This window comes from Talpa europaea (genome assembly GCF_964194135.1).
Source record: "Talpa europaea genome assembly, chromosome: 4".
Classification (NCBI taxonomy): Eukaryota; Metazoa; Chordata; class Mammalia; order Eulipotyphla; family Talpidae; genus Talpa; species Talpa europaea.
The window spans coordinates 140865510-140879873 of record NC_140070.1 but is presented as its reverse complement, the minus strand read 5'-3'; the positions used below and the strand labels follow the sequence as shown (position 1 = coordinate 140879873).

General features: G+C 53.8%; 1 protein-coding gene across 1 annotated transcript; it reads right to left on the bottom strand.

Annotated features, from left to right (window-relative positions):
• Positions 1-1485: 1485 nt before the first annotated feature.
• On the bottom strand, positions 1486-14364 carry MRPS6 (mitochondrial ribosomal protein S6; the record flags this gene model as incomplete). Its single annotated transcript, XM_084232749.1, has 3 exons — positions 1486-1865; positions 13931-14130; positions 14341-14364. 3 exons carry the CDS (start codon positions 14362-14364, stop codon positions 1676-1678), a joined length of 414 nt encoding a protein of 137 aa, XP_084088875.1. The 3' UTR covers positions 1486-1675.

Here is a 14364-nt window from a genome sequence, read left to right as displayed (position 1 = left end):
TTCCGTGAAGCAGCCAGATCAAATTCATACCCACTGGGCCTTATACTCCACCTGGAGGAAAACAGACAATATAAATAAAACCTGTATTTACTTTTTTTGCAAAATAGTGTTGTAAACAACACCGCAGGGTAAGGAGGAGGAGAGACGGGGCAGGGGCTGCATTTCTAAGAAGGGTGATGACAAAGACGCGCCCCCCCAACACGTGACGCTTGACCAGCCCTGAAGGACAGGGGTGCGTGCCCCCGCTGCGAGGCTCCCAGCTCCCGGCTCCGCCCTGCATTTGCTCCCACAGCTAAGTGTGTGGCCAGGCTAGGCTGGCTGCGCCGCACCTCTGTGCCCGCTTCCTCCTGCGCCCGTGGGCTGCAGGGCATACACACTTAGAACGGGGCCTGGCGTGTAACGAACATTGGCTGCGTGTCTGCTGAACGGGAAGATTGGAAGATGCACTCAGGAAAGGGCACTGACTGCTGTGAGGACGAAAGGCCTGGGGCAGACAAGCTGGGCGCCAGAGGAGCCAAAGCAGCGGAGGGAGATGGGAGGGCACGGGATGCCCAGGTCCAGGCAGGTTTTACTCGGCAGCTGTCCCAACTTCGTAAAATCAGCCCCTCTAAAATCCGTGATTTTGCTCGTGAATGGCCCTTTTCTGTCACTGGAAAGGCAACTGAGATACCCGTGATTGGGGAAGAGGCACTTACACCTGGCCCGCCGTACCATGCAGCCTTGAAAGGGCGCTGCTATTTCTCCCGTTTGCTGTGCTTTTCCTTCCCCTTCCCCAGTAACTAAGCCCCAAACCTGCCTGCTCCCAGGGCGAGCATACACGCGGCACCGGGCTTCGTGTCCCCCTGCTCTCACCTCAGCCACTTGCCAAGCGGGACCACAGAGAAACTCTTTTCAGAAGGAAGGCCCGGGCTCCACAGACACAGCTCCCTCACAGGCAGGAGGGTAAGTGTGGATGAGAGGACGAGGCAGATAGTGGAAGACGACCAGGGAGGCTGCCGCCTCGTGGGCTAGGGGCCAGGAGGCAGGCCCAGCGTCCTCTACACAGAATGCATGGCCCTCCACAGACAGGCCCGCGGCGGCGAGTGATGTGAGCTGGCAGAGGAGGTTACTGATCTCAGAGTGGCCAGTAGCCAGGGGAAGCCAGTGCCCACCGCCCTCCTGTCTCCCTGGCTCTGACCTGCCTGGTCTCTCTCTCTCTTTCATACCTGCACATTCTGGGAGCCTGGAGTGCTGGGGGCTTGGGTGCTGGAAGAGACAAAACACCTCCACAAGTTTTTCCAACACATTTATTACTCTGATCAGAAGTGACTCATACAGCACAGTGACCTCACACCTTTATTTTTCATGGTGATACAATCCCAGGCAGTTGTCATAAGCTCTGCTCTTCCAAGTGGTATTCGTGCTATTTAGGGCAAAAGTCCTCACTGACCCAGAAATGACATGAATAGAGAAAACCCAGAATGAGGTGCAGGTGCAGGTGCCGAGGTGATGGAGGCTCTGGGCAGACCACCGCCCCGCTTCGAGAGCGGCCAAGGGGAGGGAGCAAGGGCTCAACATACCCGGGAAAACTAAGTGGCCCCTGTGACACCCTTTATAAAGGTCAGGCTGGCAAGTGATGAGTCTCCGATGCTCATAAGTGAGAACTAAATAGGAGGTGAAAATGCAGCGGGTCCTCTCACTTCCTCTTCTTGGTGGAATACAGTTTTTCTTCAAGTGGCACCGGGACAATCCCTGCACACTCTCGTTCTTCCTGCGTGAGCGGGTGCCTCACGATGGTCGGCCTGATCACGTCAGTGTCTCGAGACAAGTGCTCCATCATGCTCTCAACGGTGGTGGTTGGTGCATGAAAATCCACCAAGAAATACCTACAATGAAAAAAAATCAGTGACTAATTCCTACATTCTGAGATATGACAACGGCACCATTTTGGTCAAGATTTTCACTTTACTCCTCCTCAGAAGACGCGCGCGTGAGTGTGTGCATGCACACACACAAACACACACTCACACCTTTGTCAAGAGAAGCTGCCGCCGCCCAGTTAGAGACAGCAGGAGGCTCTCCTCACCTCTCTCCTCCTCCCAGGCCTTTCCCCTACACGCTTGTGAAAATCGGAGCCCAAACTCTGTGGTAGCAAAAAAGCGTCACGACATCACATCCAGTGGGAGCAAGGGCAGAACCTGCTATTTGCCGTGGCTGAATTTTTCAAACCATCAGCTGCTATTTCTTGTGAGACCATGTACTAGGTGGGCTTCTAATTTTTCCAGAGGATTTTACAAGCGACTTCACAATCTGCTTAGGAGGTAAAGTTAGAATCATCAGCCACATTTCATAAAAAAGGAAAAGGAATAAGAAGGGTCTGGGGCTTGACTAAGATTTCAAGAACTGACAAGGCACAAAAAGAAATTACAGGGGAGAATTTAACATGCTCAGGCCAGACCAACACGGGCAGCATCTCCTGCAGCCACTGCTCTTTAAAGATGAACGACTTCACGGGTGGACGCAGCAGGAGGAGGCCTCAGCCCAGCACGCCCCCTCGGTTCTCCGAGGCTGCTTGCTCCAGACCCGCCTGCTGCTCAAGGACAGTTTTCAGCAGGTGCTTTGGTGTCTGCAGTGTCCCCGCCGGGGCAGACGACCTTTCTGACGTCACTCACTCTGCTCTGGCCATGCTCCTCCCCTGGGCATTTTCTCATTCAAAGTCTCTGCACTCACTGTCCCTTTGCCAGAAATGTTCACCCAACTTCAACGTAATTCACCCCTCGCTCCGATCAGCTCGGCCCGGACGGCCCCGTCAAAGGCCCTCTGTAACCACTTCGAAAGCAGTGTCCTCCCTGACCCACCTCCACGCACGTGACCTCCCGAACTCACAGGTTCAGGTCTTCCCTGCGGCACTTTACCCCGATACAGGATGAGTCTGCCTCGCTCCACTGGGCCCGAGGACTTTGCTTTGGGTCCCCAGAACCCTGAACAGCGGCAAACACGCAGTACGGACATTCGACAGGAGTGCTATCAGCACGAAGGGTGAGAGTCTCACAGAAACTGCAAATAGACAAACTCAGCAAAGAAGGAAGCTACAAGGAGGTAAAAAAAAAAAAAAAGGATGTCATTTTGTGTCATTCCATACAAAGGTTCAGAACTCCTACGAGAACTTCACGGGTGATCATCTAGCTAGTCAAAAGAAGGCCCCGCTGGCTGTAGGAATACCAGACAAAGGCTTCAGAGCAAGAAAATCACCTGGGAAAATGAGAGACGATACGTAACAGGAGGTTGGTAGGAGACGCGACCTCCTAGTGTGGGCAGCAGACAGCAAAACCTCAACACGGAGAAAGCCAAGACTGGCAACGGAAGAGACATTTCAACAGTGACAGCTGGAGGCGTCTAACATTCCTCTCAGTAAGCAACAGAACTAGAACACAGAAAATCAGCTTGGATGTGGAAAAAGTCACCACTACTACCTGGCCTCACACTTCAGGAACTTCTGCCCAACAAGAGCAGGATGCACATGGTCCTCAAGGGCACGCAGGACACTCATCAAGGCTACCATGTTCTGAGCCAGCAAACCCAAAGGGATTTGAGGTTCACGCATACATCTTGTGAAGATGCCCAAATATTTGGAAAGTAAACACGTATTAACATGTATTTAAAAACCTATGGGGGCGCCTACCTGGTGGCGCAAGGGATTAAGACGCAACCTATGAAGCTATCTGCAGCCTTTGCAGCACGAGTTCAATCCCCGGCCAGGGAGCTACCCACATGGCACAGCAGACCTCTCCTGACTCGCCCGCTGCTCCCTTCAGCAGTGTATTTCAGTCAATCTGCCTGTTCTGCTCCCTGTTCTGTCTCTGGCGAATCCTCTCACCCTCCACCCCTCAGGCCTGCACCCCAGTTCTGTATGCATAAATAAATCTTAAAAATAAAGACCTATGGGTCAAAAAGTAATAAAAACAGAAATGACAAGTTACTTGGAATTGAAGGAAGATAAAAGCAACATATCAAAATTTGGGGAATGCCACGGAAATAGCCCTCAGCAAGAAGTGTGCAGTGCCAACACCTGGGTAAGAAGAACAACGAGCTCAGCATCAACCTTAAGAAACTATGACAGAAAGGAAAAGAAAGATCAGAATAGGCGCCCTGAGCAGAGAGCAGAACTTCAGTGAAACCAAGCTCTGGCCCCCAAGACCTTGCGCAACACGCCTGTGCAGGCCTGGGGCGCAGATGGCCTAGACACACACGACCGACACAGGAAGTGATAAAGGCATGATGACTGCAAGCTGCAGACACTAAAGGGATAAGGGAGTATTATAAACAATAAATGAATTTGCAATAAATATGATGACTTGGAGGAAATTCCTTAAAAAATACAAACTCTGCTCAAGGAAAAAGAGTCTCTATAGTCTGGAATCTACTCAAGAAATTAAGTGCGTCGGTAAAAAACTCACAAAGAAAACTATAGGCACAAATGGCTTCACCAGAAAATTCTATGGCACCTTTAAGGGGAAAATACCAGTTCTGATACAAACTGATTCAGAAAAGAGGAAAATATTTCTCCATCTGTTCTATGAGGCCAGCATTACCCTGATAGAGAGACACCAAAACATTACAAGAAAAGAAAAAAAGCAGATGAGTATCCCATATGAATGTAACTGAAAGATTCTAAACAACATGTCAGCAAGCTGACTGCCTTAACAGATAAAAAGGATAACGCATCAGGACCCAATAGGGTTTATCCCAAGAATGCAGGATGGGCTTACCGTTTGAAAATCAATGGAATCCATCATGAGTTTGCTTAGCTATTAACAAACCAAAGAAAGAAGAACCGCTGATCATTCTAACAGTAATTTCTCAAAAAGCATCGAATAAAATTCCCTGTCTGTTCCAGATAAAAACCTCGGCAAACTAGGGATAAAAGGGGCCTCCCTCAACCTCACAAAGGGCATCTTTGAGAAACCGACAACACACAGGGTACTAACCAATGACAGTGCGGGCACTTGAGGGGGTAGGGGGGAGACAAGGGCACCGGCCGCCACTCCAGCCAACACTCCCTGGCGAGTCCTGCCACGGCCGGGAGACAAGGAGAAATACACCAATGAATAAAACCAACCACCATTCCTGTACCCCGGCAACAGGTTACCAGACTGGGATTACGTGTGGAATGATCACGGATGAACCTGGCTGTGAGTGTGCAAGACCAACGTGAAAAGCCACCGGCACTGCTGACAGAATGAAAGAAGAGCCCCTAAACGGGCAGCTGCACCTTGTTCGGGGCAGGACACCCGGAGTTATTTAGTGTCAGTTCTCCCCACATGGATCTACAGACTCAAAACCAACCTGGCAAGAAATGGACAAGCTGGTTCTAATGTTCATATGAAAATCCAGAGCACTCAGAACAGTGAAAAGTATGACAGAACAAAGGTAAAAGGTAAAGCTGTCTGACGAGGCTTATCCTGGAGCCGTGACCTGCCAGTCTGGTGTCACGTGCACACACACACACACCCAGGTATGTTCAGACTTGGCAACAGGTCAACATGTGTGCACACAGCTGATTTTTGACAGAGCTGCAAAGGCGATTCCATGGAGAAACAGTCTGTAAAATTTGCTCTCCATATGCAAAAAAATGAACTTTGATCTACACTGTACCATACACAAAAATCAATTCGAAATGGATAACAAATCTAAATATAAAACATGAAACTACCTAAAGGACCCACAGAAGGATGCGTGCGTCATGACCTGAAAGAACAAGCCACAGCCTGGGATTTGCGAGCCACATGTCTCATAAAGGACTTGTATATATTATAAATGACTCTCAAAATTAAATTTAAAAAAACCCAATTTTGAAAAAAAATTGAGCAGGTCACTAAGGCTGTGCAATGGCAAAGCAGCACAGCGAGATGGCACATAAGGTCCACGCGTCATCAGAGACCCGCAAATCCAGGTCACAGTGAAACGCCCGCTGGAGCGGCCGGAGTTGGAAGGACTGACCGAGCGTTGCTGAAGACGGAGAGGTGGGCGCTTCGCACATGCCAGTGGGCAAACAGAGTGGGGGCGCCTCCACGGGAGTTTCCTTAGACGGCTGAAGGCCAGGCCGCTGCACCCTGGGGCATCCACCCAAGGCAGTGAGGCTGAGGCCACACGATACGCACACAACGTGCGCAGCAGCTTTGCTGTAACAACGCAGAACAGGAAGCACCCCCACCCGCTGCAAGCTGGGGTGCAACCACAGAGTGGCCCATCACTCAGCACCACACACTGAAAAACATCAGCTCATCTACAGTGGAAAAACCCAGACGGGTGCTGCCGGCGCGGGGCAAGTGGAGAGCAGCACCAGCGGGCCAGGCCACGCACGGGGCGCCTGCTGACGGGGACGGCACAGCCAACGTTTGCCAGGGGCCCCCACTTGGTGTGTGAGATGCTGTGCGTGCAGCCGTCTCTGTGAAGCTGTGGGCTCAAGTGTGCACAGCAAGTGGGTGGCTTGGGCCGGTGGCAGCCACGGGGGAGTGACTCCAACCGAGGACTTGCGCGGTTTCTCGAGAAATGAGACAGAAACGGGGCGGGCTCCCTCACTGCCTGACGAGCCTCTCCAGCCATGACCTCGCGTTTGCCCGCCCTGAGAGCACCTGCTTCTGAAAACCACAGGCCCACCCGGCGACACTTTCCGAGACCGAGTTCCGCTGTTTCCATCGCTGCTGGGCAGGCGCTGGGGTGCCCCCGCCCGTGTGTCCAGCATGAAGCACTGACCGCTCGTCCTGAGTGCGGCTCTGGAATGCGGCCTACACCGTGGGGGAGATCAGTCTAAGTGACGTCCTCCTTGCCAAGCCCAGTCCTCCGCTTCCTCCCTCAAGTAACATCAGCCGCCTTGAGGTCGGGGAGGGGCCTCTCAGGGCCCAGCATTTCTTCCTTCCTGTTCATCCATTTGTTCTGTCATTCGGTCTTCATCAAGGGGCCCTCTGAACTACTGACCCTGGACATGTAGCACCCACGCCCTGTCTGCCCACCCCATCAGCTCTGCAGAGGGCCTTCTTCACACACAAAGCCTTCTCCTGAGCTCCGTGCTCTCTCCCGTGCTCTTGGGCCTGTCTCCCAGGTGTGTCTCGTCCTCTGCTGTGTCACCCTTACAGCCTGTGCTGAGCCTGAGGCCGTGGCTGGTGAGGGCCAGGCGGGCAGTGCCCAGGCCAGCAGCCTCCTGTCCAGGCAAGTCCTCAAGTCATCCACATTCCACATCTGGGGCTCAGCAAGACTTGTTTTCTTCCATTTTCCATTTGACGCACCTCATTATTGGGGCCAAACATGTTTCTAAGAGAAAGCGCCTACAGATGCCGACTGCCGGCTCCACTCCCCCTCAAGCAGCCCTGGACACGGACGCTGCAGGCAGCCTAGGAAACAGACCAAGAGCTCCAGGTACCATTTTGTGACGAGGGTAAAATGGCACTCAAGAATGGAAGGCAGAAGCCAGATACATCAGAAAACCTCTGTTTCTGTAAACGAAGTGTTACTACAAACCCCGAAGCTTGCCCTTCCAGACCCCGTCCACAGCCACGGCCGACCCCACAGGCAGCCCCAAGAAAGCACGAGGCTGGTGGAGACGGGCGCCCAGGCTCAGCTGTGACAGTCACTTCATGCTGTGACAGCTGGTCTGTGACTGGGCACACGTGGGCAAGACGGTGTCTGCCCCCACGTTCCTTCTCCCACTGTGGAAACTTCCACAAGAAGGAAACGTCACCAAAAGAGAGAAGGGGGAAGTGGCCAGGAGCGGGGAGGGTCTCACTGCATTCACCACCCCGGTGGAGGCTGCACCTCTCACCCCACACCTCCCACCACCCACATGGACCCAAGCAGAAGGGCAGGACGCACTCAGTCGCCCCAGCACACAGGCCAGCAGGCCAGGCGGCCTCCCACAGGGGAAAGACACAGCCAAGGCCCGTGGCGGCCAGTGAATGTCCCTCATTCTCACTGACCTGTCCAGGGCACCCGGAGGGCCATGCCCTCATGGCGAGTGAGCATCTCCTGCAGGCAAAGCTCAGTGCCACGTAAGCCCAGGGCCACGAGAAACCAGTATTTGCTTCTTCCCAACCAAGCGAGCGAGGCAGGATGGAAACATGAGAGCAAACGCCACAGCAGTGGGCGCTTCCCTCCCCGCAGCCCCCCAATCTGTTCCCACGCAGGGCACAGCAGAGCAGACCTGGGCCCACTGGTGCCACCGCCGAGACGCCCCACGTAGACATTCCGGTAAGAAAAACAATGATCGCGTATCCAGACGGCTAGGCTCCTCTTCTCCACTTGCACACGGATCACCAATTAAATCAATCCAGGGCCAATCACTGGGACAGAGCCCAATCACCTGGTGCGTCCCCAGCACGGGGTGGGGGGGGTGCCACTGACAGGGTGGGGGTGGGGGCTCTGTGCCCAGGCGGCAGGGGTCGGGCAGCAGAAGCAAGCACAAGCCCCAGCGATGTGCACATCTAAGCTGTGCTCCCCTCCTCCAGTGACTGATTACAGCATCACTTCTCTGCGAGGCGGTGGAAATCAGCTTTGCCCAAGCTTCTTTCCCACAGAACAGCACCTGAAACTTGGGCAGCACCAGCGCTGCAGACGTGGGACCAGCCGAGGAGGCTCAGCACACGATGCATTTCCCATCTTCCAGAAGCTGCAGGAACAGACAACTATTTCATAGCTAGACCTGTGCACGTCGTCTTCCAAGGGGCTCATGTGCCCGTCCTGCGTTTCGCTTTGTGGTTCTCAACACTCACCCACTACACACTCTCCACCCCCAAGGCTGAAACCCCACAAGGACCTGTGCTTCCCCAGGACAGACTGTGTCCCAACTGGAAAATGAAGCCCCCCAGAGCACAGGGCCTTCCCAAGGGAGCCCCCAGGGTCCTCTCCCTCCTCCTCTCCGAGGTCCGCGCCCCCAGGTCACTGGGTCTGACACCTGGCGATGCAGCCTGCCTGGACAGCCCCCACACCGGGTGTTGAGGGAGGTGTCTTCTTGCAATGCCCCTTACGGCAAGGTGGCCTTTTTTATTTCAGCTCAGTCCTAAGCCTGTATTCACAACTTTTCCATAAAAAGCTTGCTTGAGTTTGAGTTATGTTCTTTGTCTCTGTCTCTCGACAGTCACACACTCACTCACAGTCTCCCCTCCCCCAGCAGACAAGTGGAAATTTCCACTGAAGTGCTCAGTGGCTCAAGTGGTGGGGGAGGGGGGACAAGGGGACAGGAGGAGGGGCTGGGAGGATCTGAAGCCAGGAAGCATCTTGCCAGCCTTTTCAAAGGTAGGAGACTAAGGCATCTGAATGCCAGTTCCCAGTCTGCACTGGGCAGGCCTTGCTGGATTCAGGCTTCTCTGAGCTACTCAGGCAGTGAATTATTCACCATAAAACCCAGACACCCCTCTGTGCAGAAAAGCCACATTTCTTTTTATGTCAGATGGGACTCAGACATTTTAAATACCACTAAACCTGCTGCAGCAGCCTTACAAATCTAGGAGCTTGGCCACAACCTCCGCTGCAGAGCTGCCCCGAGGGCCCGTGGGTCGGGGTCAGGTGCTGGCCTGCAGACTGCTGGCAGGACAGCCTGAGAACGCACGCGGAGTGTCAGCTCACTAACGGGAAAGCTACAGCAGTGAATCGGCCTCCTCTGAGCGCGCCAGCGCCCTTGGAGTAAGCTGCAGACACATTTGGGAGGGAGTCAGTAAAATTCCACTGATTCACTACAGGGCCGGTTATTTTTATCATTCTGCTTACCCGTAAATAGAAGGGCATCTTCCCTGCCGGCCGGCAGAGCTTTGCAGCAAGCCCCTGTCTACATTTTAAAACAGATGAGAATGGAGAAAGGACCCAGGCCAGACAAACCCCCTGGCAACGTAAGCATCCCCCACACGCTTTAGAGGGGCCCAAGTCAGCCCATCTCCGAGGGCAAGACCAGGCACAGTCAAAACCAAAGGGGCGGACCCTTTACAAACCTGCAGAGGCTGAGATGGGCCCAGGGTGTCTTCCACGGATCCTTCCCTGCACCGGGCTCCATTCCCAGCCTCGGTCCAGCCCCATCTAGTGGAAAGAGAGCCTGGGACTGCAGGCGCAGCCCTGGAGGAAGACCCACAGTGCCTGACGGAGGGAGAGGGCTGAGACCCAGGGAAAGCCTGCCCGGTTGGCCTGGGTCCAATGAGCATCCCCCTTTCATACTCGAGGCAAGCTGTAAGAATGTTCTACAACCCCAGCTTTGCCTTGCCTGCGGCGCTGACAAGCCCCTGTGAAATACAAAGGAGAGTGGAGGAGCCCCCCCAGGGACCAAAGCAGAATTGAATCCCAGACTTTCTTACCCCCTACCTCCCACCCTGCCCCGTTTATGCTCCAGTGGTTTCCAGGTGCTGCCAGGTAACACAGACGCCACCGGGGTAGCTGGTCCCTAAGTCCCAATTTCTTTCCACCCTGACCTGACCCAAACAGCAACAGGGCCACCTAGTCAACTACTTCCTAAATTCACAGCACTGACGCAGAAGTAACTTCCCCCTGGAAAAAATCTTAGTAAGTTACAGTATCAGACGTTCCCATTCCCGATAAAGGTGATCAGGCTCTACCTGCTAGCCGGTGGCATGCAGAGCAGCATTTTTTAAAACACGTTTTTAACAGGCACCCAGCTGTATATAAATGATCTACCCAGTTCTACCCACCCTCCGAGTTCAAGAAGTGTGTGTTCAAGAAGAGTCTGTGGGCCAGTCAGGGGAAGTAACCATCAAGCTGTCCACAGGAAGATAAGTTCCCAGGTTAAAAATAAGAGCCTTCTGGACAAATTGCTATAAACGCACCTGTTTCGCAAGTGGAAACTGACCAAATACACACACGCAACATAATGACCGCATGTCTGAGGTGTAAACCGGTTGACAGACTTGATAACTAATAAATACCAGGCTCCCCGCTGTCCTCTGTCCTGACCTGAAGTGCTTCAGCAGCTTTTCTGCCCTCATCTTGTTTCAGGTCCACTTGACCCAGGTGTGGCAGGAGCATGACTCTGGCGGGAGGAAGTCAGAACGGAGCACGGTGGCGGCAACCACCCAACAGGACAGGAAGTCACTGTGACAGAGGTGCTGGCTGTCGACCGGTGTGGATAAAGCCCACTGTGCTGGGCCTGTGCAGGGTCACAGTTAGCCAGATGCAGGCAAGTCCCTAACGCAGCTGAAAATGCCCTGAGATCAGGAGCCATGACACCACTGAGGACCATCCTGAGACCCAGGAATACCCAGGACAAACCATTTCTTCCCATAAAATGTAAAAGCAAAAAAACACATACACCAACAGCACCAGGAATACGGTGTGGGTTCTCAGAGAGTGTCCAGCCTCGCTCCCGAGCCAGCTAAAATCCCGCTCTCGCGTGCCATCTGAATCTCAAGCCAGAGCCTTGCCAGAGCAACAGGCAGTGCCCAGGCCTCCAGGACTGTTCTGAACAGTCACTCTCTCCTGACTGCTGAATTCCTAACAGGCAAGCCTACTCCATTTCTTCTTACCAGCTTTGTAAAAGTAAGCTGCCCGGCCCTGAACACACCCTGGCACGTGACGCCTCATTTGTCTGTGATGCTTTCCATGGCTTCGTGCGATGCACACAGAGAACTTGCCACATGAATCAAATGCCTGGTGCCAGCATCCCCAGGGCTGGTGCCAGGGGAGGACCGGCTGGAGGCAAGAGGTGATACGACTCCCCTCAGGGTTCACCCTGCAGATGCCTGACATCACTCAATCCTCATCTTCATCCAGGTAACCCCAAACCACACCAGCACCACATCTTGTTTACCGCCATGAAGAACAGCGAACAGATGATATTAGGGTAACGTGGTCAACATGGTCAAGCAGAACTGGTAAGCGAAAGCAAAGGCTGCTCACTGACAGGTTTTTCACCATTTATACGCTGTGTGAGAGTCTCCAGCCAGGACTAGGGCCTGTAGGGATTCCCACATAGGACACGCCCCCACACTCACACACACCACTTTTGGTGGAGCATCTACATATAACTAGTGTTTCAGAGAACACAGTTCAGAAAATACGACTTTAAATAAATAAAAGAGATTTATTATTCAAAAACAAGTATAAAACGAGTATCTCCCCATGGGGGGCTGGGCACCACCATCTCCCATCACCACCTGAAAGACAACACACACCTCCCTGAAGAGTGCGCTCCTACTCTGCTGAGGTGGCTGGAAGTAAATGGCCAGAAATAAAATCCTTTTAAGAAAACGAACTAAGTGGCCAGGCACAGTCCTCGGTGGATGCGAGTCCCTGGACTGGGGTCCAGAATGGGGGGCAGCGTCACCAGTGGTCCGGGCCGAGCCCCAGGCGAGTTCTCCCCAATTCCACCCATAAGAGAAAAACGGCGTCACCACAGCCGCCCAGCCAGAGGCCTGAGCAGCACCCAAGCTGGAGCAGGGCTCTCGGGGGCCTCCGGCAGTGCCCTGCTCCCCGGGCGCTGGGCGAGGGCAAGCGCAGGGACGGCCGTCTGTCCCTCAGCAGAGCCAGGCCCGTCACTGGGAGGGGGAGGGAAGGCGCCCCCCCCACCTTGGCCTGAAGCACAGGCTCCCTCTCCCTGCTCCCCCAGAGAAGCTGGCCAGCAGTGCGTGGCCACATTTTATATAGGCACCTTGTTAAAGAAGAAGGCAAAAGACTCACAGCCTGGCTGTGAAGGCCAAAGCTCTTTGTGGTACGTCACAAAAAAATGTCAGCTACCCCATGTCCCCCTCCCAGTAACGTGCTGCAGAGAGGACTGGCCGCTGTGCTTTGCACGTTGCCTAGCAACGCCTCAGAGCCCTCTTCAGAGGTGTTCTCGAGAAGCCAGCTGAACCCAGCACAAAACAGGGCGCAGCCCGGAAGATGGGTTCTGCAGCTCACACCCCACCGCAACGGGGCTATCGATCACAGAACCGTCCATGGCAGCATCTTCAGGACCACAGTGACCAGTCCCCATGACCCCGGGGGTGGGAGAACGGCCACTGGAGTTCAGGGTCCAGGGGTGGGAGCCAGAGATGCTGAATAACTCGCCTGAGACCTGGGGGTCCTCCCACCCTGGGTCTCCACGGCCTCCCTCCAGAAACCTCAAAAATGAGTTAAGATTCTTCCTTTAAACCAGAAACTGTGGCTACGAAAAAGGAAGATTAGGGCATAGAGAAGCCTCAAATCAGCACAACAAACCAATCTCAAGAATTTTCTATAAGGAGAATTATTACAATAGAATCAAATCCTTGACGTGTGTTTGAGGAAGTAGCCATAGAAACATGAAAAAAAATTCCATGACAGAAACATTGTGGTCACTGGTGAAGGAGGTGAAACACTTTAGTCACAAGAAGTACATCTATTTTCTTTCTCTTTGTAATGCTGGTTTACAACACTGCATGATTCAGAGGCCCGGGCTCACCCTCCTCAGAGGCATGTCACCACACCCACGACCAAGGCCCCCCAGTCCACCATGGCCCGCTGTCCCCCACCCCCACCCCCAGTAGCCTCGATTTTAGTCAGATGTCTAGGCTTTGCTTCTGGTTTGGTTCTGCCTGCCGGTGTTTGTTTCTCTATATGCACGTGACTGAATCACCTGGCCTTTGCCTTGCTCCTTGCTTCTCGTCACCTGCAGCCCACATACTCACTAAGCGCGCACTCAGTATGTGGACAAAGCATTGCTCCCTGGGGTGTTTCAAAGGCCCAAGTTAGAGAAACGCCAGGGGAGGACAGGGCTCAGGTGGACAAGAAAGGACCCCCCCCCCCCCCGCCCCATCAGAAGCTCAGAGTACTCGGTTGGGCGCTGTGACCACACCCGACTCCTGATGCAACACAGCCAGAGGGGTATAGGACCCTCCCTGGTAACCCGAGTCTGCCTGTGAAACCAGCACCATGTCTAAGATAGATAAAACTCCATCCAGAGCCTAAAGACATTCTTCAAGGGACTCTCGGGGAAACTCACCCTCCTCTGCTGTGCCGCTGGCTGTGGGAGCACATCTTGTAGGGGAGGGCGCGCTCACCCAGGTTCTCCAGGGTCCTCACAATGGCCCCTCTGTCCATCAGAGCTTCCAGCGTGCGTTTCAAAGCAGCAGCGGTCTCTGGCTGGATTGGGTTGTTTTTTAAAGAAAAAACAAAAAACACCAGAATCAGTGTGACAACTTTCTAGAAATCTTCAGTGTGGTCAGTTCTGTTCTAACAGCCCTATTGGTAGAGAACGCTCGGCAAAAGCAATACAAACTTAAAATTTAAAGAGACACGATGCTAAGGACGGGGGAGCGCTCCCGGGTGCGAAGTGACATCTGCAGAGTGGCCTGGGGCCGGGGACAGCGTCCAGGGGCTGCAAGAGCGGCTCCTCAGGACACGGGTCCGCACCTCCGCCTGCAGGCCCGGCCCCAT